The sequence below is a fragment of the Solea senegalensis genome, linkage group LG15 (assembly GCF_019176455.1).
Source record: "Solea senegalensis isolate Sse05_10M linkage group LG15, IFAPA_SoseM_1, whole genome shotgun sequence".
Lineage (NCBI taxonomy): Eukaryota > Metazoa > Chordata > Actinopteri > Pleuronectiformes > Soleidae > Solea > Solea senegalensis.
In genome coordinates this window covers 20,744,262-20,771,027 of record NC_058035.1, presented here as the reverse complement: position 1 = coordinate 20,771,027, position 26,766 = coordinate 20,744,262, and the positions used below count along the sequence as shown (strand labels likewise).

Sequence of the window (26,766 nt, the reverse complement as noted above, 5' to 3'; positions counted from 1 at the left end):
AACTACCCATCCATCTTCTACTGCTTTATCCTGTACAGGAGGGTTACGGGGGGAGCTGTGCCAATCCCAGCTGACATAGGGCAATAGGCGGGTACACCCCGGACAGGTCGCCAGTCCATCACATAGGGGTGTGCGACATATATATCGTCTACGATAGTATCTGTTGTTGTTTTAACGATGTGTGAAATCACAATATCAAGTATGTCGGAATCATTTTGCAAGAACCAATCATAAGAGGCCACAAATTCACTGCATGATGAAGCCTACCAGGACAGACTGTGGCGCATGCGCATTGAGAACACATGCCGCGTCCACACTTGGAGGAGCCACTTAAATTGTTTTCTTTTTTATCTTTTTATCCACACAGAACCAGCATTTTGGGAGCACAGAAAAGCTATTTTCGGGAAAATGGGTCCCAGAGTGGGAAAATCTCAAAATGCCACCCTTGCACGTTTCGTGGAGACAATCAATATGATACTTTGGAAAAAATGATGATGCCATAGCCCTACATCTTGCTTGCTCTTGCATTCTCTTTTGCCATCTTCCTCTTCTTGTGTTTGGAAAGTGGAAACATTGTAATGCAAGCTGAATGTCTCCTTCACCATTTTTGGTGCATTTCTGTAGCAATGTTACAGCACCATGCGCACACCTGGCATATGTGGCATCTGTGTTCACTTTATGTACAGTTCTTATTTTTACACTTATTTTATGCATATATGTTATTTTAGTCTCTTTGTAATATTTATATTTTCTTATGTATATTTATACTTTTTTTACAAAAGCATCTCTTTTTTACTTTTTACTTTATGCTGGTGTTTTTGAGTGGACAGCAAAGTAAGAATTTCATTGTACAGGGAAACGTGTTTCTTTACTGTGCATATGACAATAAACACTTTGAATCTTGAATCTTGAATCTTGAATCTTGAATGTACTGTGGCGTTAAGCGTGGTTTTGGGGGTTTCCTGAAATGATACCATGTTTACGGGAAAAGTTTTAAGAACGGAAAAGATAAAGCTATTATACAAGAAAATTCTGTTTTTGTGTGGAAAAGGCCTAAACCACCAGCATGGGTGAGCAGAAGTGTTAACATAAGCATATGAGCTTTGTTTCTGTATGAGCATAGTGACATTAGCATGTAACATATTTGCGTGTGTGTGTGTGTGTGTGTTGCGGTGGGGGTAAGTTTATTTAACAGTTAACTATATATGCTTTATTTCCAGTTGTACCTTGAATGATCTGTGCAGTCACACTACGGCTGTTGCATCATTCATGATGTGCATGGTCTGAAAATACCCTCAGATGCATCATTCATAAAAAGCCACTTTGACATGTGCAGTATGTATAAATGAATGTAGAGAGTACACATACACATACAAACCTAAGTAGATAGCATGTGGTCAAGAAGCTGTGAGGGAGGTGAACTCACTTGTGTGTCGATATTGTGGTCACATTTGTTTTGGTGCTACATGTATGTCAGATTGGTAGTGCAACTGTGAGTATATGGTTCGGAAGTGAATGCACAGCACAGAGGGTTTTTATCATCTGGGACCAAATCCTTGTTATGTCATAATAAAACACATGCCACATTCTCCACATGTCCCTGACCACCCACGAAAGAGGATAAGTGTGAATCTCACTGCCTCCCTCCATGCCTCTTGGGGTACATTCACATCATCCAGGCTGGTTTTCAATGCTAAGTGGGAACAGGGATGTAGACATTAAAGATTCCCACTTCATCAGGATGACAGAGAGGAGGACAGTGATGGATGAAGGGACTTTTTATGCTTAAAACAAAGTACTGAGACTATGGTAGTCACCAGGCTTTTTTGATAATCGATTAATCAGTTTGAGTGTTTTGTTTTTTAAATTTTAAATAAAACAAGATTCCAGATTTTTCTTAAAAACTAAAACTAGTACAGTCATTTGGTGTTATATTTCATACCATACCATAATAATGTTTCAGAATAATGCAAATGAAATGACCTGGGCTCTGTTTACAGGCTTTTAAAAAAAAAAATCTGTCTCATTGTGGGAGGCTTTGACCAATCAGAGGGCAGTTCAGAGTGAAAGCACATGCTCCTATTGGCTGTTGTACTTCAACTTTTAATATATATAGGTCCCTGGCTGCAGTTTAATTGTTCAATTTTTATGCCAATTAAAAAAGGTAATGCTTGAATGTATATCTCTCTCTCTCACACACAGGATTATTTGTCCAATATTAGAATATTCTTAACTCCAGCACATAGCTAGTGAAAGTACTGCAGGGTTCATAGCGTGTTGCTCTAACAGGAGCAGCTAACACGATGCATTCAAAGACCCAGTTGAATTCGATCACTTCTGCGGGATCTACAGCTTGAGGAGCAGCTTAAAGATGCATTCAAAAAAGCTAGTAAATTTCTGCAAAAACACGTGAAGTCAACTAACTACATGTTTGCTGCCTTGTGGTAATAGATACACCACAAATTAGAATAACAAGAACATTTGATTACTACCTTTTTAATACAATACAAATAGTTATTAGCTGACTAACTTTTTATGATTAAGTAAATAATCGTATGCTCATGCCCATCCCTATTCACAATATCTTTCAGATTAATCGCAATTAATTATTCAATTAGATTAGTAGAATAATTGCTAATCCTGAACAAACAAAACAAACAAAAACACATCTAAAAGAAGGTCAGAAAGGAAGACAATCAAGCAGCAGGGAGATTCAGAGATGCAGAGATTGCCTTGAGTCATCTGTCACACACAAGTGCTTTTGTGATCCTAAAACATTATTATTCAAACAAACACAATCATCATCTATTTTTGTATTTCCGTTTCACAAACCCCCATTAAATCACACAAGTTTTCAATGCTTCATCTTACCTGAGGCGATTGGTGTACGTGTCCACACATGTCTTCATTTTGGCCAGCAGCATCCCGACAGAGGTCTGTCCCTCAGAGTGTTCTTCATCCTCCTCCTCCTCATCCTGGCCTGGGTCTCCAGACAGAGGCAGCAGCAGAGGAACCAGGGCTGTGCAAGTGGAAATGGCTCTCAGCAGCTCCAGTAGCGCCCGATATAAAGGCACGTGGCGCGCCATATCCAGAACTGCAGAGAAGAGGTACACGAGTGTGAGGAAACGCATGAGTTTATCATCAGGCATCACATTACCACAAATCTTTAGTTTGAAGACGACCTGGAGATAGTTCGGACTTTTAAATACGATCTTAAGAGATAACCCAAGGGTCAGCAGTTCGCCATACATGCTGCCAGGTGATTTTAATTCCTAACATATATCTTAGCTCTACATCACTGAAAATTGTGATAAAATAGTGAAAAAAACATACAGATGCCAAAGTAGGAAAGATTTGCTAACCATATGTTTTCACGTCAGTGTGAAAAACACATTGTACAGACGACAAATCAAACATTACAGACAAATGGAATCACCACGTGTAACAATTCATGGTGTTTTTGTGCCAAACTTGTTGATTAAGTGGAAACATAAATGATGATCAGTACTGCAGGGCTAGATATTTGAGCCAGGACAAAAGTGGTGGACTGGTGGTCCAACAGAACCATGAGACTAGTAAATAAACCCAGATATTTTCAAACATTAAGACCCGTGCTGCTGAAATGTCAAATATGCTAACTAAACCTAAAACATTTAAATAAATGTTCTACTTCTTCCAATTCAAACAAACAACACACTCTACTTCCAAATGGAAGAGAGCAGAATCGTCCTTCAATTGCCAGGGGCAGGATCCCTCATCGTAGCTGAGCACAGACAGTTAATAATCATAATAAAAACTCAGTGCTGGGTTAATTTTCAGCCGTGGTTTGACACTCGTCATCAAAAAGCACTTGCACAGAAGCCAATCAAACTGGCTTTCAGACTGTGAGCTGATGATCAACAGAGTGACCGTGTAAAGCCGTGTTGTTTTCTGCGAGGGGCTATTTAGTGTGTGTGGAGGTACATGTGCTTGCCCTCAAGTGTTAGCTTCAAAATAAACACAACAGCTCTTGTTTGTGTGCGTGTGGCGCCGACTGTTTTACATTTATATTGAAATTCCAGGCTTTCGACTACTCCCACCTCCATCTGCACAACACTGACCTTCCCAGGAATTAATCTGTTCTCAAATCCTTTTACCAGTATCAGTGGATGGCACATAGCATATAAAAAAAATCCCAATCCTTTCTAGATACAACACCCATGACTCATCAGAATGCCTCCTCCTCTCAAACCAATGTCACACTTGTTTTTCCTTCCCACTGTGGATAATAAATGCCACAGACTGGAGAGAAAGAGATTAAAAAGTAAGGGGCTGGACATCACCAACACTGTTTAAACACATGCCTTTTAAATCACTTTTGAAATCACATCAAACAAAGGAGAGGAAGGACACTGAGTGTCATTGACAAAACATTAAATGCAGTCTTTATCCTTCAATTCTTTCACATTTTTGTAATTTGATCATTGTTTTTGTGGCCATGTTGCCTTACTTTACAAACATGAAGGGGATAATGACAGTATGTGACCCTCATGTGGAGGACAAATTGGTAGGAATTGAATGAATAATTTTTTTTAAATTGTGTTTTTTAACTTCACCACCCCAAGAGAAGCTATTCAAATACTGAAACTCAGTCACTGCAGTGACCAAAGACTTTGTTTGATTGCTTATGAGGGCGTTTTGAAACTGACTTAATATTTTACAGTTATTTGAAGCTTAATTATAATCTTTATTATTCACAATGAGCTTGTCTTTCTGATTAGATATGCTATGGTATTTATTATATGTAATCCAATTTCAATGATCCCCGACTACTACATGGTTGACTATTTTAAGGGTAAACTTCTCATCAATTATTAGATGGATTACCTTGATGGTGGAATATTTTTATACACATTGCCTAATAATTCTTCAAGTTACCTTTTTTAACCAGACGAGGTTTATTCCTTGTATAGAACATTAAAAACTACTACTTTATTCCTGAGCTGCAGCCAAGAGAGACTAACAAATCAAAACAAATTACATTTTTCAAAAAAGAGCCAACTAAATGTTTATCTATTCTAATTAAAAGGATCAGATTCTCGCAGCTACAGTTTAGTAAATATCAGTAGAATTTCTTCTGTGTAGTAATATGACTTCCATGGTGACATAGTAACTTCCTTGTTTATAAGGATATTTCAAAACTTAAAAAACAAAAGTTATTGAACAAAACAATTCATAAGTGAGAAATGTGTCTCAGTTAAACATGTTTTTTTCCCCCTTTCTGTCGATAAAGAATTATTTAAAAACCCTATCAACTGCTTTCTTCAACTTTCACTCGGGAGCATAACTTAAATCCTAAATTGTATGACGTTTTATTGCTGCAAATATTGATACCAACAGATGTGACTTTATTGTAATCATGTTTTTGGCCAGCCCTATTATTACACTTCCCTCAAAATCCAAGAAAGTCCATCGCCAGTTGGAGGCCAGAAGAGTGGTAACAGCTTAAAGAAAAAAATCTGAGCATGTTCTCTGCCACAGGATGAGCAGCAGCACAAAGAGGCAGGACATCCATCACAGTTATGACAATCTAGGTAGTGCTGACCTGGAGTCATCACGGTACTAAGAAGAGTGAGGCCTCCTCTTGCTGTGATTTAGGGCCTTCTGGGAGGCTTTCAGAGAAGGGTACCGTGCACTGCCGTGTTGGAAGCTTGGGCTGATGAATAGATCACGATAAGGCCTGTAGATGTAAACTCAAGTGTCTGCAATGAGTTAACGTGGCATGTGGAAGGCCAGCTTGAATAAAGGTGCCATTGAAGGACTCTAATGTCTCCCTGTTCACCCATGGAGCCTGACCTAGTTTCCCATTCAAGTGCCTTGCTGGAATAGTGTGTCAGGGAGTTGCATCTGAATCATCCCGAAGCACAAACCCACTCTCTGATATGAAGAGGTATATAGTACACATTAAGCTCAGAGTGTAAGCTCAAGCTGTAGATTTAGATTCAGTAGGTGTGCACACAAAGTCTCAGTAAACTTCAGTAGACAACTTAAGTCATAAACTGAGCAAAGAAATGCACTGGAACTGGCTTAAACAACAATGCAATCATGTCGTATTCAAAATAATTTTGAGTGTGGGATGTTAAAGGAATACTTCACCGATTTGCATCTGGCTTTGTATTGCTAGAATAGCAGTAGTATTCGCTCCCTGGGTTTTCCACTTAGTTTCCGCCGGCCCCCAGCACCGGCCCCTGGCGGCTAGTATTTTGTTTTGTATTATATTTATTATGTATTTAATTCCTCAGTGCATTCTGGGAGTTGTCGTCGTTCATCTACATGAGCCAAAATAAAAATGTTCTGCCTTTCTCGGCCATGAAGGCACTTGCTTCAAATATTAGTTCACATTTCTTCTACATAGATGACCCAGTTTTAATAGACATTCATCTTTCCAATGGTGAAATATGCCTTTAAGTTCATGTTCATGTTCAAACTTTAATCACATGCTTGAAATGCAGCAGAGAGCCGCAACAACATCTTGCTGATGTAAGTACATGAGGGAGAATCCTCTCTCTGTAGATAGCGCCCCCTGCTTTAGTGGAGAGAAACAAAGTGCACTGAATGTAATATACTTCTGGCAAATATCAGAAATAAGGTGGGCCGTGTAATGTAATGTAATGTAAATGTAAAAGAATTATATTTCAGCTGTTGAAGCTTCCTCCTGTTGTCAGTAATTTCCTGTTTATTGTTTATTCCATCTTACTCCACTGGGTGCTGTATGTTATGAATACTCACCGACAGTAACAGAAATGATTAAAACTGTTAATAAATTAATAAAAACTGTGATGTTTGTGGTGCATTAGGGGAGCAGTGATGGCAGTATGCATAAGGAGTGGGGGGTAGAATTTATTAGAAGGAATTATGGGTCATTACAAATTAATTACCTAGCTCAGAGTTGCTTGGACCTCAAGTAATCTATTGAACCTTATTAATTAAAGTTGATGAGATTTCAGGTTTGATGATGTGTGGTTGTATGAAGTTCAGATACAGGCTGTGATGAAATAGCAAACATAAGCACTGCCCACCAAAACTAGGATTTTAATCCTCAACTTTTGAAATGTGTGTTTTGAGTCTCATATCAAATAAAAAACAAAAAATACATTCTGTACCTTTTAAATAATTTAAGTTTTCCTTTGTTAACTTTGAGTGTACAATGTCATCTCATATTAAAACTGCACGGTCAAAATTAAAACATGGAAATAATTGTGATCATCAACCAGACACAATTCTGCACCATTATCAAATGTCAAACTGAGAAATTCTAATTAACCCCTAAACCCTGTTGTCCACTTGCGTCTCCAGCCTTACTTTCCATCCAATTTAGTCACTACTTTACTACCCTAACGTAGGCTGTGAAGACTGCTGCAATTACAGCTGACAGACTGACGTTTGGTATTTTACTCGGAGTGCAGAATGCAGGAGAGGGCATCCACATGGGGAACAGGAAAAGGAAAGGAAACTTGTTTAGACACTTTAATTACTGAACATAGAGCCAGAGCACCGTCCTTATCCATATTTGAGAGAAAAAAAGAGCTTATATAAAAAAAAAAATTAAATGTCACCGCGGGAATTCAAATGCTTCAGAAAACCACAATACCTTCCCCCTTAATGAATACAATATAAAACACCCCTGGTCAAATAAAGCTTCTCTGCCTCCGAGTGAAAACACACTAATCATTTCAGAGCCGCTCATAATTTAACTCGTGGGACAATGGCCCATTTATAATGAGGCTGGCTGTGCATAGAACACACTTGATAATTGCCCTTAATTGGCTGCTGCAGCTATAGTGTGTGGGTGTGTCATCAAACAACAGAGAGGCCGTCCTCATCAGTGATGTAAATGGGTTCATGTGAGTATCTGAATATATAGACTATAATGCACGACTATAATCATTTCAGAAACAGCTTCACTGCTGCTTGCATCATAAATATAAGTCAGGTTTAAATTGTATTCACATTTAATCTTCTAAAACCAATGGTTTTTACGTTAACAATAAATCACAGGGCTATTTATTATTGAAGTAATCATTCCCAATGTCAAACGCACACAGATTTGGTCCAGACTAAAACAGCCAATCTACAGGAGAGATTGCCATTACATTTTGTGCAAACATATCACCAATATGTACTTAAAACGGACGAGGAAGATGCATCTCACTTTTGGAAATTGGTTTGCTCTTTTTAGACAAAAATACCACCATACACTTACAGAGACTGTTTTGCTCCTGGACGATATTTTGTCATTAAATGGCCCTAAATATCTAAATCAGTTGGTCTAGCAGGAGGGAAAAAAAACTGATGGCATTACAGTGGACTGCTTAAAGCAACACAATGTAGGTATTCGATCTTCAAATAATGTTTCCAACAAAGTTACACAGGTGGAACTATTCATCAAGTGGACGCCATGGCAGTGGCAGCACACAAACTGAAGAGGGTTCAACAGATTGATAGAATAAGAGGCTTGACAAGGGAAAATATTGGTCTGAGTTTCAGTTGCAGTGTTCGCTTTTGCTCCACTAGTGGAGGGAAACTCAGTCGAGGATGACCTGGTCCTGTTACTGTGGGGCTAGTAAGTGTAAATCCTTTGCTTGCCATCTATATCTAGAGTGAAGTGGTTACGCTAGACTTTTTTTTTTTTGCTGGGTTGTTATCAAAAACAACCCAAACACAACAATGTCTCCTTAATAACATACCCAACCCAGTGCTGCAATAACAAACCAACTGAGGAGACAAGATATGACAGTCACTGGTCTTCTTTAAACCCACATGCTCCACACACCCACTGGTTTACTGCGATGCTCAATAAGAAAATAAATAAATAAATCAAAGCTATGAAGCATTAAATGGCTTACGACAGAGCCTCAACTCATGGGTGAACAGGAGATCTGGTGCGTGAGCTGGTGGCTGCGACAGGGGGCAGGTGTCTGTTGCATTCCCGGGGGGGACAAAAGCATTGGGTTTGTGGGTCATACTGTGTGGGTGGTTAACACTCTGACTCAAGCTCATCGGTGAACAATGTCAGGTCTTCCTGACCCCTCTAGACGGGTTGAACAGAGGCGAGTGTTTCTGAAATAGGACGACACTGACATGTCTTTGCCAACACACACTGTCTCTGTGGACAATGTAGATTAGGTGCATCAAAGCAAGACAGATGTCGAACAACCACAAAAGAATGTGACCTGAACCTCTGTGCCATTTCACAGGACTATTTATTTATTATTTATATACAGTCGTCTTAGTCTTGATGCCCGCTCAAAGCTGCTTTACGCTACAGTTTTGCCATTCCCATTCACACCAATGCAATCGCACTTTCATACAGCACATTTTCTATAACCTCTCATGCTGCTGGCACAGCCGTCAGGAGCAACGTGGGGTTAAGTGACTCACTCAAGGACACGTCAGCATGTAGACTTGTGGTGCCAGGAATCAAAGCCATAACCTTCCGGCTTGAAAGAAGACTCACTCTGCCACTGAGACACCATCGCCAATGGCAGAAAATATCCTTTTGTAACACTTCCAAGTATCTTTGTTTTGGGTTCCTTTGTTTTGCGAATATCTTAACTGGGTTATATATACATGAATATATAGATAGATCAGACACAAACCACATCTGTCATACATGAACGTGGTTTAATTTGAATTACTCCCATTCCTTATTATTCATTGACCATGTCCATCGAGTTGAAAAGCAACTGATGAAGAAATAATAAATGTTTGGCATGATAATTTATTTTATCTATATTTGAAATTCCCTATATTCCCTATAAATTCTTTAAAATTAGGCTACTGGTATTGACCTCAGCAGGTAGTAACCTGAAAACAGGGTCAGCGATGAGATGGAGGAAAGAAGAATGTTGTAGCTGTGTTAGCCCTGAGGTCAAGATCACTGCAACTGTGAAACTGTACATTATTGATCTGCCTGAAGGGCATGGTTGACAGTGTTAAGCTGGCCCAATAAGATGCATAGACAATCATCTCAATGACTGGCTGGTATTGGAGGTTATCCAATCATCTGCTGGTCAAGTGGATTTAGACATTTTACCCAAAATCAGTCTGAGGCTTCATAGATACAATTTCATCTTTGCTCAAAAACATAAATTCTGCTCCAGATATGCTTTGGGTCCAAAATATCCCAGCAATTTAGAGACCCAAAAACTGAAAAATGCTGCAGGCTCCGTTCTCATTTGAAAACTCTGCAGCTGGGTTTTTATATGAAAAAACCGAGACCTTTACAAACAATGATTGCCTGGCTCTGAGTCTGGAAAGAGGCATGACCAAAAAAGATGGATCAATTGTACGCAATTGTATAGACCTACAACCAAATAAGACCAATGCCCCCACTTTTTGTCCAGAGGCAGTCCAACGAGCAAGTCACTTAAAATGGAAGAAACAGTCAAATCAGAAAATAACTGCTCTTCGGTGGGCACCACGTTGGCTGTAAACAAAAGGTTAAAGAGGCAATAGCATGGTCCTATCTCACTTATATGTGAGATATGGAGGTGTACTTTCAAACATAAAGTTGTTTTTATGGTCAAACATCCTAGTCGCTACAAACGAGCCGATGTAAATGTAAGCAATTATCAAAACATTGAGTAATGCCGTAATCCCTTACACATCAGGAGTCTGACCCAGAGTCAGAAGACACTGTGACAAGTGAACCACCTCCATCACAAAGTGTAGCTTAGCCTGAAACTGTCTATCGCTAATGCTAAACAACAAAACAAGCACACAAAGACAGTTTTACGGTTTGTAAAAATGGTAATATACGTATTGTTGGCACTGCTCCTTCCTTTTAGGTGCTGTGTCCTGCTTTATAGCTCAGCAGCTACAACAAGAGTAGTTCTTCTTCTTCTACGGTTGAAAATACATCACCGGATGTGCTAGTGTCCGGACTAGGAGGCGTCGCTGTTTAGAGGAGTGGTGAAATTCGCCAGTGATGTAACTAGTCAACTGAAGTGCCGTTCCGCTTCGTATAGAGCTCAGGAAAACAATCAAATCCTGCGCTCTCAGCAGTGGCTGAACTGATTGTTATGGACTTTTAGGGCTTCATAAACAAGGTCATGACGCAGATACACACAAATACGCAGCGCTAATTGGCACTACCAGGCTATGTCCTCTTTAAACCTTTTATAAGAGATTTCTGAAGTTGGCCTCTTTGCCAGACGTGTCCGCAAAAAGTTTCACCACATTGTTCTACTTTTCAGTCATTTATCTTTAGAAACAAAACTTAGTTAGTAGATGCAGATTCATTCTGAATCACATTATAGTATAGATGAAGCCTGTTGCTTTCAGGCATGAACTGAAGTTCTCAGAAAATGATGAACTCAAATGTCACAAAAATGTCACAAGTGTCAAAACTCTCAAGAAATTCTCCTGCTAGTTCCCTAGTCTAACCTTAGGTGGGTGTCTGAGTGAGCAAAGCTGGAGAAACTCCTAATAACTAACAGAAAGCTAATAGTCCAACCCAAACACCATCCTGCAAACTGAACGCTTCAAAGACTCTCCTGCTGTAGACTGACTTAGACGAAACACCTGCTGCATTCGTAATATTTGAACTGGAAAGTCCTGAGTGTCTGGGCATTCTCCAGAGATCATGTCTGAAAACAGCTTTATAATTCATTAAAGATAAATACAAAAAAACTAAAGAAAAAAGCCAATAATCATTAAATCTGAAAGGACTGTAGGAGCAGTCATGTTCCAAGCTCTTTTAAAATCACAGATAAGGTAGTTGGGCAGCTAATGTTAATGCAAGATAAATTACATCACAGCTGAAATACAGGACTATAAATAAAATAAGAGGATTACCTCTCTGACAGAGCAGCCTCTATTCTTAGATGTTGAGAAAGTGCTGTTAAATGAAGCGTTAAAAAGCACACTATAGTTAGCCCTGGGATTAGGGGACACTGGCTGTGGGTAACAATTCAGTGCCATTTTTGTTTGTTGGCCAAAAAACTAACTAATAAAAGAAAAAGAAAAAACGATGATACAAATCACGGCATAATGCAGGTGCTGTTTAACACAGTGTGAATTCTGAGGTCTGTTTATAAATGCACTACAAAGACAAATAATAAAGTCCAGCAGGTGTGGCCCTGTATTTGTACATAAAAGGTATTCCGTAGCAGTAGTGGCCCACAGAGGACATTTTTGGAAGCCACCTGAATGAAAATAAAAGGGGATTAAGATGATGTGAGTGGGAGAGAAGGAGAGTGAAGGAGGGAGAATGAGTCATAACGCTTGGAGAAATGAGCAGACTGGGTCAGATGCCTGTTGACATACATTTACAACTGCAGTCCAACTGTGCTGACCGATGTGAGTGGAAAGGAAAATGCAGTTTTCCACATTTATTAACTTCAGCACGGTGCTGTGGAGCTGGAGGAAGCTCGTCATAAGTAGCTAAACTTGGCCCCAACATAGGAAGTGATGTAGATGATCAAAAAACAGCTATGTGGAGGATACAGCAGGAAGTGGAAGTGTGGGAGGAAGTTAAGAGAAAATGGAGAGCTCAAACAGCTCTAAAGGCTTTGGAGATGGCAATCAAATAGCAAGTACGTACTCCCCCTCATCATTCAACTGCCTCTTTGTCATCCACCCAGCCTTAACCATTTTTTATTTCCACCGCTGCCTCCTATTGTTTCCCATTTCTTCTCCACCCCTCCCACTGGTGTACCAGAATAACATGTGTGTGTGTTTGAACACTTAAACAGCCTGCACAGCAGCGGGAGAGGAGGAGACAACAGCAAGCAGGAGCGATGTCGCTTCCCCCTCCCTCCTCCTTTTCTATTTCTCCCTCCCTGAATCTCTCTCTCCCCCTCTCTCTCCAATTCTCATGCTCCTTCTCCTTCATTGCCACAGCCGTCAGGATCCATCCTCTCTCGCCCATCATTCTGCTCGGTTATGCAATGCACTGTACTGCCACGGAGACTGACTGGTGTTGGAGCTCTACCGAAACGCCGCTATCACTGGGGGGTAGGCGGTGCAGATCCATATTGCCACAGTGACTGCCGGGCTCTACTTCGGCTGCCTCCGCCTGTCACAGACGTGTCCTCCATGGAATTTTACAGCTTTTTCCTCCTCTTCTGGAATATCACCTGTCAAACTTGACTTACACTGGGAGGCTTTGTCTTACCACACTCAGCAGGGGCGGCGTTTCACCAGGACACAAATGTACATGGTGTTTACATGGGCTGTTTTTGAAAGGCAGTAATTGCACTGTTCACCAGAGAGTTCCGAGGGAAGAATTGGGGGACAGGGGTGGGGGAGCTACGGAAGGAGGGTGTGTGTGTAGATCTAGTGATTGAGTGGGGAAGGAGGTGGAAGAAGAATTTAGGCAAAGCAGTGGCAGGGAACTGGAAGGACGCAGCAGACATGGGAGGATGGGAGGAGAGGTGGGGAGGTGGGAGGGGGCGAATGGAGAGAGGGCTTTTCCTCACCCCCTAAATGGAAGCTGCTAACGCTTTAGCAGCAACAATGCAAACCAGCTGATTGAAACAACAACAACAACAACAACATCTTTGGGGTGAACTTAATCAAAAGGGAGACTGGGAGTGGTGGGTTTTGGAACCTGTCGGGTGGAGCTGTAGACTGGGGGACTGTAGAAGTGACACACGCAGGTTCTCCTTGGAAACGTCGCTGAACGCAACTGCCTTCCATTCTTTTTCCTGTCACTCAGAGGTGGGGGGGACTGTGGTTACACAGGCAGCCTCTCTCCCCCTTTCTACCCCAGGCCTGCACATGTAGCATTCCAGAGTTTTCCAGTGACGATCCAAAAAAGCATGCTGGACAACGTTGACTTACACCTTAGACGCCTTAGGGTAAGCCACTTTCTTACTTTCTTTTATACCCCATTGTTTTTTTGTTGTTCTTGGGGGGGTGGGGGCTGTTATGTTGTTGATATTTATATTTAAAGGCTATGAATATGATACCCACTGTATTAACATTTGGCCCTGGAACAAAATAAACATGTCACATCTCCAGCTCCTTGTCCTTACCTTTTGAGGTGGAAATTACACTGGAAACATCTATTTGCAAGAGGAGTGGTGGGGGCAGTTAGTCATTAAGAGCCAAATAAAAGAAGTGGGTGGGTAAGAGGTGGATCTATATGACAGCGTTAAATAATGCTTATTTTAGCATATGAGAATGCCGCTCATGAGTCAGTGCTGGCAATGTCAACAGTTTCCATCACAGCTAATCCAAGTTTGAGGACTGGTGTCATGTTCTCTGTTGTTGAGGAGCTTGGACTTGGAGGACGACGACACAAACAACACCAAGCTCTGAAAGCAGCTTGCAATGTTTATTCCGTCCAAAATCTGTATTTCTGTCTTCTTTTTTTTTTTTTTAAATGTTTGTCTCCACAATTTCTTTCTTTACAGATAAGTGTCCACTTGCCAGGATAGGTGAGCATCAGGAACATGGGCACCACAGTCATCACCCTTGAGGATGTGCGGGCACTGGAGGTTAAGGAGGAGCAGGAGGAGTCCATCTTGGCCATGTTAGGCATCATAGGCACATTCCTCAATCTCTTTGTTATTGTTTTTGTTTACATCTATACAACACTCTGAAGAGACAAATCTGATAAGCAGTGGAGGTTAATTAGAAAGAGAAATCTGACATGAACATCTTCCCCAAAGAGAGGAGGAAGAGTGGAATGGATTGTCTGGCTAAGGATGAAGACAATGAAGCCATATTTCCAAGTCAAAGATATGAGTCTGGGAGATAACAAAGGGCTAGAAGATCTGACAAGAGTGGAGCGAAACCGGACAGACACTAGCGGGCCCCCAGCCAGTACTGACCCATATGTGGCCTGACAGGAAATACAAACTTCCCCTTTGTTGGATTCACTGGAAAGATGAGCCAACAACACAGCCCTGGGGGACACAACACTGATGTTTTTCCATTTATTTTATACTCAATTTTCAAGCTGACGGGACAGTAATTGCTACTTTCCAGGAAGAGCTTTTAGGCAACATGTTCATGTTTCAGAGCAGGATCTGTGACTACAGTTGGACACCAAATTCAATCAGTCTTTGGGGCCAAAATTGTCTTGCTTCAGGGCTCCTGTCAAAAAAGTGTGCTTCCCCCAGAAATGTGGCTTTGGACAAGCTTTGTGTACCGTCATCTCCTTTAAATAATAACAGCTACAACAATTATATCTTATTTAAAAAAATAAATAAAATCAATCTGAAATGAGAACAAAAAGAGGGTGGGGAGTGGGAGAATGCTGTTACAGTAAGACAGTCGAGAAACTGGGAGAACAAGATATATGTCATATTATTTATTTAGTTATTTCTTCGGCTGTACCTCTGCCCAGCTTCTCAAGCTGATTTGTGGGAGGGGACTGAAAAATCCTCTTGGTATATTTGTTAATTTTGATTTGGGAGTAATGACAGCAAACCTTTTCCTGTATTACAAAGGCTTTTTTTAAAAAGAAATAAATAAAAAAAAAAAAAATGAATATTTGAATAAAATGTCACGATGTATTGTGCAACATGAGACATTTGAACAATAAACATCAGAGCACATTATGAAGGATAGCCCCAAGCCTCATCTGTGCAAGAACCCAAGGAGTGTGTGTGAAATGTTACATGCGGGATCAGTGGGTGGGGTTGTTATTCTTTTACATATAAAAGGTGAGGATACAGGCTTTTGAGTGATAATCTTTATGGTTTCATTTTTGTTGTCACAACTAGTTACAGCTAGTTCAAGCAATCTACATCCCTACTGCAAGCAACAGCCAAACAGTATAAAGGGAGTTCAACTATTGTCATTCTGAGCTTTACTGACGCTCTTATTGTCTGAAAACAGAAATGGAAATGAAGAGGAGTGATGCAGCCACAATGACAAACCCAATGGCAAATTCACTGCATCATTTTGAGAACTGATTGTTGGTCGTGGAGCAACGCAGTATAATTGTAAAAGTAAATGTTTATCAGTGTGCATTTATACGGTAACCAATTTTCTGTGCATAAGGTTTAACACATTTTCTTTGTGGTTTTGAAAAGGCTTTCTGTAAACACAGCATCATTCCAGAAAATGTCTTCATCCACACAAAAAAAAACTAAATCGTCAACAAAACGCCCTGCATCGAGCCAGTCATGTTTAGACTGCCCTCCAAAATATTGTCCCACTCAATATTAATGAGCTTAATGCAGCCTAAATTATCTTTGGTCCATCTTGGATGGGGTTTAGGATGGAAAGGGTGGAATGATAAATATAAACAGAAACAACACCTCACATTAGATGGGTTATTGGAGGGATGGGAAGGCAGTGGAAACCATTCATGTGCCAAGCAAATGTGCAATTCACTCTTCAATTAAGAGAAATTTGTGCTGTGCCGACAGTCAAAGGTATCATCTCTCACTAATAGCCATGTCCCCATGATGGAGTACCAGGCGATGGAGGGAAACTGTAATGTATCGCAGAAGGCTTTGCCACGACACTAATGATTCATGTGAAGCAATGTGTGTGAGGCTGATGGGGCCAAGGGGCTCTGGGGCCGCAGGGGAAATAAAGGCATGCATACTTGTAGACAAGGTAAGACTATGATTATGAGCTGCAATGAACTGAATCACATCTAGACACATGCATGTTCGCCAGTGCTAATTATACCCTCAAGCAGTGTTAACCGTAAAGCTCCCCGGTTCTCTTGTGTACTCGCATGAGGAAGGCTGCACATTCTGCCACCAATTGCTTATTACTTCAAGAAGAAGAGTGCGAGTGAAGTATTGTTTTTGGTGGTTCTGTGTGTCCGCACTTACTTGAAATATGAGTAACGGAGACCCAAGAATTTTGACCCTGACGTGGGTTTGAATAACCAATCTTCTGATCTGGAGTCAGGCGCTCTACCGTTGCGCCACAGAGTTAGTTACACACAGAGGCAGACAGAGGCTTGCTGCATACGCGTCTTTCGCGAGCATCTACAATTAATACTACATTTTTGACCCAAGCAAATGACGCAAAAACCTGTCACAATATTTGTGCCTACTAGTGTCTATGCATTGACTTTGTATGTAAAATTGTGGCGGAAATTGTGTGACATCTGCACATCAGAAACATTGGTACAAAAAAAAGGCAATTATACAATAAAAACAATTAATATTCAAAGATTTAAAGTTGAAGAATCATAAATATTGTATGATAGTGACCTGGTCTATTCAGTGCTTCCAAGTTCTCTGAAAACTCTTTCGAGACCTTCAAAGCTTTACAGATTTGAAGCAGTGGGTTGGTCTTTAATGATCCTAGTGACTTTATGCACTGTAGAATATGGCTAACAAAGCTTATTTTTAATATATTAGTTCAGTTTTTTTCTCTATAAGGCAATTATATGACAATTTATCATTAAACTAACTGATTTCACTTCTATTTGTTAAAGCTGCTTCCTGTAACTACCATGGGGCACAATAACTCCACGTTTGTCGATTTAAATGTAATATTGTTATTGATTATATTCTATTATTTTGGTCTCCAACTAAACAATCCAAAAATACTTGATTTTCAGTAATAGAATCCAGCGGCAGGCACAGGTTTCCTACCTTGAATTTATTTGAACAAATTACAGGTCATTATAATTTTTAAAAAAGTGACAGCCCTAACTAATACTAGCAGGTACAGGAGGGCAATGGATAGACTCTGAATAACACTGTTGCTTAACATTGAGAAGGTTCTTGGTTTGAATCCCAATTCTGGCAGGAGTCTTTTACGGTGGAGATTGTTCTCACTGTTGCATATGTGGCTTTTCTCTGGATTCAAAAACATGCATATTGAGGTTAGGTAAAACGGAAACTGAATTGACTATAGGTGTGAATGGTTGTTTGTGTTTATCTGTTGGCCCTGTGAGCTCGAGGCTGGTGAACGCTGCCTCTCATCCGAGGCCAGCTGGGATTGGCTCCAGTCAAATGCACATGCTATTTAGATTTTGCATTCTTTCTGTTAAACAGGTGCTGACCGGCCAATACTTGTACACCCCTGTCCTCTTAACATTTGGGCCAATACAGAGATTTAGATGTTGGCCAAAGTCAATGTTTTAAACATTTTTGGCCAAGATTTTTCTATACTTGTTGGAGATTCTATAGTGTTAAAATAAACAGTGCTCTTAGGTGCAGACTGTAATAGTGACACTGTTTCTTCATTACCACATGCTGTTTTGTTGTTTATCAGCCAAATTAAGCAAAGAAACCATGTCTGCGTATGTATGTGTGGGCTGCAAATTATTAAAGGGTAAATAAACCTTCTCTTCTGAAGCTCAAGAGCTGAGGGAGGGAGGGAGAGTGGGGAGCAGTTCAGGGGGTGTGGTCTGGTAGTTAAATCTGACAGCAAGTTGCAGCTGTGTACGGTATGAGACGAGCCTCTCAATCACTGACACTTAAGAGTGGACTAAGAAAGCCAATGGCAAAATTTGAATATTTTAGCTGATGTCTGACCAGGGAGGCAGTAAATATGTTTGGTTTTTTTATACTACATGTATAATTTCAATACTTTATCGTAGGAGTCGGCAATTAAATTTGGGCCAATATCTTTCTGAGCAATTGAATACGCCAAAACATCATATATTTGAGTGTTTTTTTTGTCCTTTTCTTCTAATCTAAACTATTCAATATTATACAAAAATGGCAAATTTAAGAGATGTGTTGGTTGAAGAAGGAAGTTGAAGTTGCCATAGAATGTTACCAGTGTCTTAAAACTGCTCTTTGAATAATAATCGCTCCCAAATGGTGGAACGATCTCCCCATCGACATCCGGACAGCTGAAAGCCTCCACATCTTCTGCCGCCGCTTTATACTAAACTATTTTAGTTAGCACAGCATCATATTATTTGTAACGAATCAATAGATTTTTAAGGACAACGTATCATCATTAGCCCAATGGGTCCAACAGAGCAAGCAGACACACACATGCGTGTCAGAGGCATTGGCCTGATAATGAGGAACAATTATAACACTCAGTGTGTTTTTTTAATCAGCTGTTAGTTAATTATGAGACCAGGGGCACATTAGCACACATCATGCACACACTGAGATACTCGTACAAACTGAAAACACCCAGCAGCAGAGAAATAGGCAGAAAGAGACGGCACACACTCAGCTTTAACTGGCTCCAGGCTGATAAGAGACGGCACACAACGGTAATGCGAGCTTATGAGGACTTGTGTGGAAACCCTCGTGTCTGTTCCTGTATAAAATCTGTGCCACACAAACTCAACAGTGAAAGGCTTACGATCAAACAGAACTCAACTTACTGGTTGCCTGGGTAATGACTGCATAAGGATTTCACCATTGGATCGCTGCAGCAGATTTATACTTAACCCTAACAACAAAAATATTTTCCCCTGAAAGAATCTTGCCTTACTAATCTTGATGAATACTGTATCACACATGTCAACCTTGAGGCCACATTTGAACCGCCATACAAAATGTTATGTCTTTCCTCTATTGAATACAGCAAATCATTGGCTAATATACAAGTGACTAAAGGCCTGTGTGTGCTGTTCGACTGAAATACAGCAGAGGAAATCAGGTAAGACAGATGGACACTGCATTACTATACTGTTGATTTCAATGGAAAATCATTCATAAATTATTGAATACATAATATTTACTGCTCTTCCATATGAATGTTCTTTTGCGAGTATTCCAACTGATGTGTATATAACAAACAGTCTTTTAATGTTGATATTTACACCTTCTGAAACTATTCCACAGGAAAATCTACTCATTTTATTTCATTAAAAAAAGTATCCACTGCGTTCAATACAATATCTTAACAAATTTGATCTCTGCTTTGTTTCTTTATTTAATCTGAGAGCTTATTTGACTTTGTCTAGCCCTCAACACAAACGTTACCTTTAATTTAAGACGATATTCTTTGAGTTTAATAAAGTATACATGTGTGATAATCTATGAAATTACTATGGATGCAGCAAAATGACACAGTGGCACAGTGTACGGCACAGTAGACAGCGCACGAGCGGAGCACGGGCAGTGCACGAGAGGACAGTGCACAGTGCAGCTTCTCCGTCCCCAAGCGGGTTCTCCCTATCCAACACAACCTGGGTCATTTCTCAACGCACTCCCCATATCCAAGTAATGATATATAGGACAGGGATCAAGCACAGTCACGACGAAAGTTTCACTGTTACGCATAGACACTTTCCGGCATTTAATAGGTGCTGTTCTACCGTGTACTCACATCTTGTTAGAACCGTTTTATTGGTGTTCCAAACTGATCTTGGACAGACTCGAAGCAGAAATAGACAGGCGCATCCTGTGTCATCAACAAATACACAAGGGTCAAACTCCAATGACCTTCTGGATAAACATTTAATCCACTTTGATCCAATTTAATGAACACTCCTTAAATGAAGAAGAGCAAATCAAAGTGAGGGCACTAGGGTAGGGTCTCCTATATCCAGGTTTTGGCTCTTTGTAAACCACTTGGACGTCAATGAGACTTCATGGGTGACAAGATCAAAGGAATCATCGCCTACCGTCTCATCATTAAAGGCAGCAAATCCAGCATGAACAGAAATCCATATATCAACAGCACAGTGAGGATGAGAGCACTCACAAGCACATCCCATGGAATCATGCAAAACATTCTCTACCATAACAGCTGCTGTGTTCCACACCCGTGGCTCTGATAATACACAGAAGCAGGTTGTACATCAAATTCTGTGCGTGTGTTTGTGTTGTACATGTATTTGTTACCTCTTTAGGACGTTTTACTGGCATAAGCAATGACCTTGTCAGTAGCCCTCATGGAGACTAAAACCTGGTCCTAATGAGGCAGCACTTCATTTCTGAGGAACTGGTTAAGTTTAGAGGCAAGACTTGAATTATGTTAAGGTTAAGTATTAACTGGTTAAGGTTCAGGATAAAGCTCCTCTTTTTTTGCTGTCCAAATAATGCAGTGTCCTGAGAAGAATAGCTCTGTGTGTGTGTGTGTGTGTGTGTGTGTGTGTGTGTGTGTCACATTGTGCAGAATACGATTCCTGTTTTTTTTTGTTTTCTTCTCATATTACCAATAAATCCCCTTTCAACATGACCTCTGACAAATGCTGTCAAACATCTCCATGTCCCATGTCCTGAATTTGTTTGCATGCTAATGTGACAATGAGTCACGTTAGTTCATGAATGTGTCTTGTAAAGCCCAAGTTAAATCTTTTGTGGTCCTACATCTGTCCAGATTTTACAGACAGATCTTTCTTTTCAGTTTTTCTACAAGTGATCAGTCATTCAGAGTTTCTTCAAACTGATAGTGTCCGTTGATCAGCCCTGAAAGTGTTCAGATCCTCTCATTCAACCTAAAGGTTTTTCTGATTGGCTAAGAAAACACAATTCCGAGGCTGAACCTTCAGTGACACAGTACAGTCTCTGCTCCAGAACAATCTAAGCACTGTAATGATAAGGGAGGTCTGATACCTGAGCCAATGCACTCGTTCTTTTCAGTGTAATGACTTGACAAGTTTTTTTATGTTGTTATAACTGTCACATACCTGAGGTCACCTGTTGGTCTTGTGACCTGCGTTACATTTGTAACTTAAGTGTATGTCCTGTTTTAGAAGAATAAAAACAGGGAGCCTACCTGAGTCATTGCGTAGGTAAGAGGACATGGCAGGAATGAGGCAGGACTGGCTCAGTAACTCCTGCAGAACTGCAGGCAGTGCTGAGGTGTTGTGGCCTCTGCTGTCTGCTGAAGATGCATCAGCACTGGGGCAGCTACAGGAGCCCGCTGGGTTGATGTAGCTCGCCAAGACCTATAGTGAATTTAGAAAAGGGGTATGGAGAAATAAGATGCATAACCAATTCAACACATTTACATTGACAAGGTACACAGTTCAGATGACCAGCTTAGCACTGACCATGCTGTGGCATCCCCATCTTCATGAGCATCAAACTGCTAACTCCCTATAATACAACTTTTAACTTCATGCTCAATATTTAGGACTGTTATTTGGAAACTACTATTTCAACTAGTAAACTGTTCAAACTGTTTTCATTATTGACAAATCAATATTATCTGATTTCTTAAAATTGAATAGTTTCTTTTAGGTATTAGCACGGATATTCAATTATTGGTTTGATTATAAAAATACAACCAGTTAATGTGACTATTTGTATTATTTTTTTAGAAATTCAAAACTGAAAGACACTGATTACAAGGATTACAAAAATGACCAAAATGTTGGTGCATTCACTGCCATGAGGTGGCAGCAACAGTAAGAATGTGGTCAGTGGACTGATGTGTTTGGAGAAGTGATGAAAATTTACAAGGTTTCTTGAATGCATCTTGATGCTGCTCCTTTAAGCTCAGCACACTGTAGATCCTGCATAAGTGAGGAAATTTACCAGAGACTTTGAATGCATCACATTAGCTGCTCCTCGAAGTTCAACATAGTGTGAACCTTGCATTATTTTCATTAGCTCTAGTGCATTCCTTGTTTCTGCTCTTCTATGACAATAAAGGAAGTGACAATAAAGAAAGAGGAAATTCGAATTTGTTGTTTAGGGCAATTCGTGTTTTTCATGAAAATCGGAAAGAGAAATTACTTCAACTGCCACTGCTGACACTATCCTTGGGCTCCCGTGGTTTACAGGGAGCTGACCCCCCCCCCAGCGGCTTCACCATTCCTTGTGTGTCCCTACCAAGGCCTCTGTTTAAGGTTTGTTTTAGATATTAGATATGTGTGCCAATACCCTACACTACATCACAAGGTGAAGTATTGTTTAAAAACTAAATATTCTGAATTAACTCTTCCTTGGGCCAAGAACTACATAATGCAACTACTCACGGACAAACAGAGCCAAAAACATAATGTTCTTGGCAAAAGGTAAGAAACACTGATGAGAAGGCCTTACCTGAAGCAGACACGTGACATGTTCCTCTTCTAACCGCTGTTTTGTGAGAGCCTGCTCTACGTCCCAGCCCGAGGCGGTAGATCCAGTGCCAAATCCAGTTCCTTTAGCCCAGTACAACTGCTGTTCCTCACTGGTCCCCGCACCATGACAACTGGACATCTGTGGCTGTCGATGCAGATACAAAAAGGATACAATATATAGTATTAGAACAATAGATAAGACATGGAATTCCCTTCACTTCCTGTATTTCTTTAAAAAAAAACTCCAATACAGAAAGCAGAGTGAAAGCAGAAATACTGCTATTTAAAAAATTTTTAAAATTTGCTCTGTCCTTGACTTTACTAAAACATAAGTCAATAAAAATTCTGTGAGCTGGATTAACTTGTTTTTGGATGCTCATGGATTGAAATGGTATGCTGAAACACCCCCCGTCACCGGCAATTTCATTTAAGGCGAGGATTGATGTTTGTTCAGATGAGCATGGCTTTGTCTCACATTACAAAAAAACAAAAATAGTGGGTATGAACATCTCATCTGGCATCTGCGCACCAATCACATAGACTGAGGGTCTCAAGGACAACCACCGCCACCACTGACAGGTCTTTGGCTCACGGTCAAAACATTGGTGATGTGATCCGCGCTTAGCTGACAACTCCATAAATCCACACAGTGGGCGGACAGGGTGCACGCATGAGACTGACTATGTCATTACCATAACTAAACAAACACAATCTGTTTTGGAGCCTACACATCACAGCCTCCAAAGGATGGTTAGTCACTATTACAGCTGTTGTCAGTACATTTAAACTCTTTATTTTCACTGATAATAATAAAGTAATAATAAATTGTCACTTAATTCTCAACAATAATCTTCGTAGGGCTGGGTATCGAACTTCAAAACCTTTGTGGCATCAATTGGGTATCCAACATCATCTGTATCACCTAATATCAAAAATGCGTTGATGTGTCATTAATTCATTAAACTCATCAGTGTCAGTGTGTGTTTGACGTAGATCAGTACTGAACGATTGGCTGTCTCAAGGCATACAGGAAGAGATGGACTTCATGAAATCATAGGGCTTAATATGTGTGTGTGTGCTTCTGTATTTATTGAATGTAAGGCTGTAAACTCTGAGTCAACTGGTCGATTTATTGGTTCTTGGTTCGAGTTCTGGCTCAACCAAAATTCTGACTGGTCGATTTTTTGCCGTGAATTTCATCAGGAGGAAAGTATCAAGTGCTAATGGGGGTGTTTTCAGAGCACCCCTGTTTCACAGGTAACAGCGTGTCGTCAGAGAACACCGCTCTTGTTTCCCCAATTTTGGATTAGCCCAACCCACTAAAGACAGATAGATTAAAGAACGTCTGGTCTTTATTTAATTTTGAGCGTTTTATTTCAGGCAACAGTCAGTCCACCTCTAACATCCATGTCAAAGACATCGGCAGTGCGGCAGCATTTTACAAAAATAGATGGCGGGAAAATTTGAATGCAAAGTTTGTCAGCAACAGTTCTGTGTCATTTTGAGTACATGATCATATTACAATTGGCATATTTCAATGTTTTAGTCTATTAATAGTTTTTAGTTTTTCTTTTTTCCTCTGCATTTTGACCCATCCTAGAATTAGGAGCAGTGGGCTGCCACACTGAGTAGTGCCCAGGGAGCATTGGGGGTTGGGTACCTTGCTCAGGGGTACCCCAGCCATTTTTGGCCGGGTGGGGATTTGAACCGGCGACCCTCCGGTTACAAGTCAAGTTTCCTTTCCACTTGGCCACGGGCTGCCTAATCATTGCTTCGTTTTATAACTGCAGGCGCACTCGCCCGCAACAACGGCAGCGATCTATTTGTGTCGCAGATGCACATGATGCAAAACGCTGTCAAAGACCCCGTATCATTTGGGAGTAAGTTAAACTGTTGGGGTGAAAAAACAGTCAAGCGACTTCTCAAATAAATCTCTTCATAATGATTCCCTTCCCTTACTTCTCACTCTGAAGCTGTCAATGTGTTTCTGGCACTGTCCCATTTTTCTACGGAGCTCTCATTTGGCACTTATCATTCAGGCAGAATAATGAAGCTATTTATCAGAGGCTCACTGGGAGATGCAAAAGTAGTGTTTCCCATCAATTATCCAGACTGCGGCAGCCCACCAGTCTAATTTGTCACACTGATTAGGCCCATCACAGTTTTCTAATAAACCATATATTTTCATATTTTCATACATACAAGAACATAAAAGGTTCATAACATGGCTGCCTGTGGGGACATGAGAAAAAAGCCACACCACCTGATATAATTCATGCCAATACAGTCAGCGTTATGTATCAGGACCACAGGAAGAAACCTGAACTATCCTAACTATCCTTTATGTGCTTAACCAAGTCAATTTATCATTTGAACTGTATTTGCAGAAAGGAATTACTGAAGATTCTCAAGTGGTTCAAAGGAAATTGAACAATCAGTTGTTTCAGGACTTCAAACTTTGATGTGATGTGTACTTGTTCATTAAAAAAAAGCTAATGTTTAAATATATATAAAAAATAATGTTAAAGCAGCAGCGCACATACATTTGGTCATTGTTATTGCTGATCTTATTCTGACGGTCATTACAGGAAGTACTGAACTAACGATTTAGTACACTGAAAAGAACAAAATAACATAAATTGTGGTTCATATTTACTCTATTCATTCATTCTTATTATTTATTTGCTCTGCTGTATCTGTAGTTTATTGTTTATATTTAAATCCATATATTTTAATTATTAGAATTTATGATTTTACTATGTAAGCACATTTTATTTTGACAGAATTTATTATTAATTTATCACCATTGTACGGTTTTATCTTTTATACTTTATCCAGCATTAGTATTGCTCAGTGTGCATTGGTTACTTTATATTTCCCATGTGGTTTTTGTTGTTTAATCAACCTGTCAAGACCTTTGAACTACATTTGATTTGATTTGATTGCTAATTTAGCCATGTTAATGGTTATTATATCCATTAAGCTTACAACATTAGAAATAAGAAGCAGTTCAAATGAACATGTAATACTTTTCATACCTTTCTCATTTCAAGGGTGTCCCCTCTTCTCTGTGGTTTGTGTGCATCTCACTCTCAATCTCACTACTTACGTTAGAAAGTAGCCTGCTTAAGACTACATGACAAGTCACTTAGCTCTCTGTGCACATACTGTATATGGCATTTAAATACAACTGATTTCCTCATGAAGTTGTTCTCATTCACTTATTTTCTGGTTATATTGTCAGACAATGGAACAAGCATGAAATACTGCTGCTTCTACTGTCTGTCACTCAACAGAGGACAGAGAGAGTTGCTTGTTTCTGTACTTTTGCCCTTGTTTTTCTCTTTTAAATCAAGTTTATGACTAAATCAAACACTGAGGACAAGTATGCACTTCAGGGGCCAATGTGGCGAATGTTTTCATCTTTAAAGAGCTCAGCTGAGAGTGAGGAAACAGCCATGGTCAAGTGAAGGTCTTAATGAATACTGAAATAACTGTGCGTGTGTGGGTGTGTGTCTCATACCTCAGAGACACTGGTGCTCGCATTGGGGTTGCGGGGGGCGTGGTGGCTGAGCGCAGACAGACAGGCCAGGATGAGGTGGATGGCTCCGATCTCCAGAGCCATGCGTCGCAACAGCACACCGTCGTCAGTGGTGAGAGGAGTGCTGCTGAACAGTGCGCGCAGCACGTGGAACGGCAGGGTGGGCAGCACGTTGGCTGATGGAGACTGCAGTATGTGACCTGAGGGGAGAAGTACAATCACATGATTCATTTCATTCACGTTTGCTGCGACGATCACTAGTAGTAGTAGTAGTATATTTTGGAGATACAAACATTTCTAGCCAAAAAAAGGATTAGTTAGA

At 40.2% G+C, this 26,766-nt stretch overlaps 1 protein-coding gene and 1 long non-coding RNA gene across 8 annotated transcripts in view; one reads left to right on the top strand and one right to left on the bottom strand.

The window, feature by feature from the left end:
- Positions 1-26,766, bottom strand: part of birc6 (baculoviral IAP repeat containing 6) — a 117,655-nt gene that overhangs the window by 29,777 nt on the left and 61,112 nt on the right. For all 7 annotated transcript variants that reach the window (XM_044046002.1, XM_044046005.1, XM_044046007.1 and 4 more), the window contains exons 62-65: positions 26,427-26,644; positions 22,884-23,048; positions 21,610-21,781; positions 2,872-3,094 (exon numbers count right to left, since the gene is read on the bottom strand). In XM_044046002.1, coding sequence (XP_043901937.1) covers positions 2,872-3,094; positions 21,610-21,781; positions 22,884-23,048; positions 26,427-26,644 — 778 coding nt within the window. The remainder of the gene's footprint in view (positions 1-2,871; positions 3,095-21,609; positions 21,782-22,883; positions 23,049-26,426; positions 26,645-26,766) is intronic.
- On the top strand, positions 13,288-15,558 carry LOC122781910. Its single transcript, XR_006361870.1, has 2 exons — positions 13,288-13,844; positions 14,403-15,558. It is a non-coding gene; the product is annotated as an uncharacterized LOC122781910 (long non-coding RNA).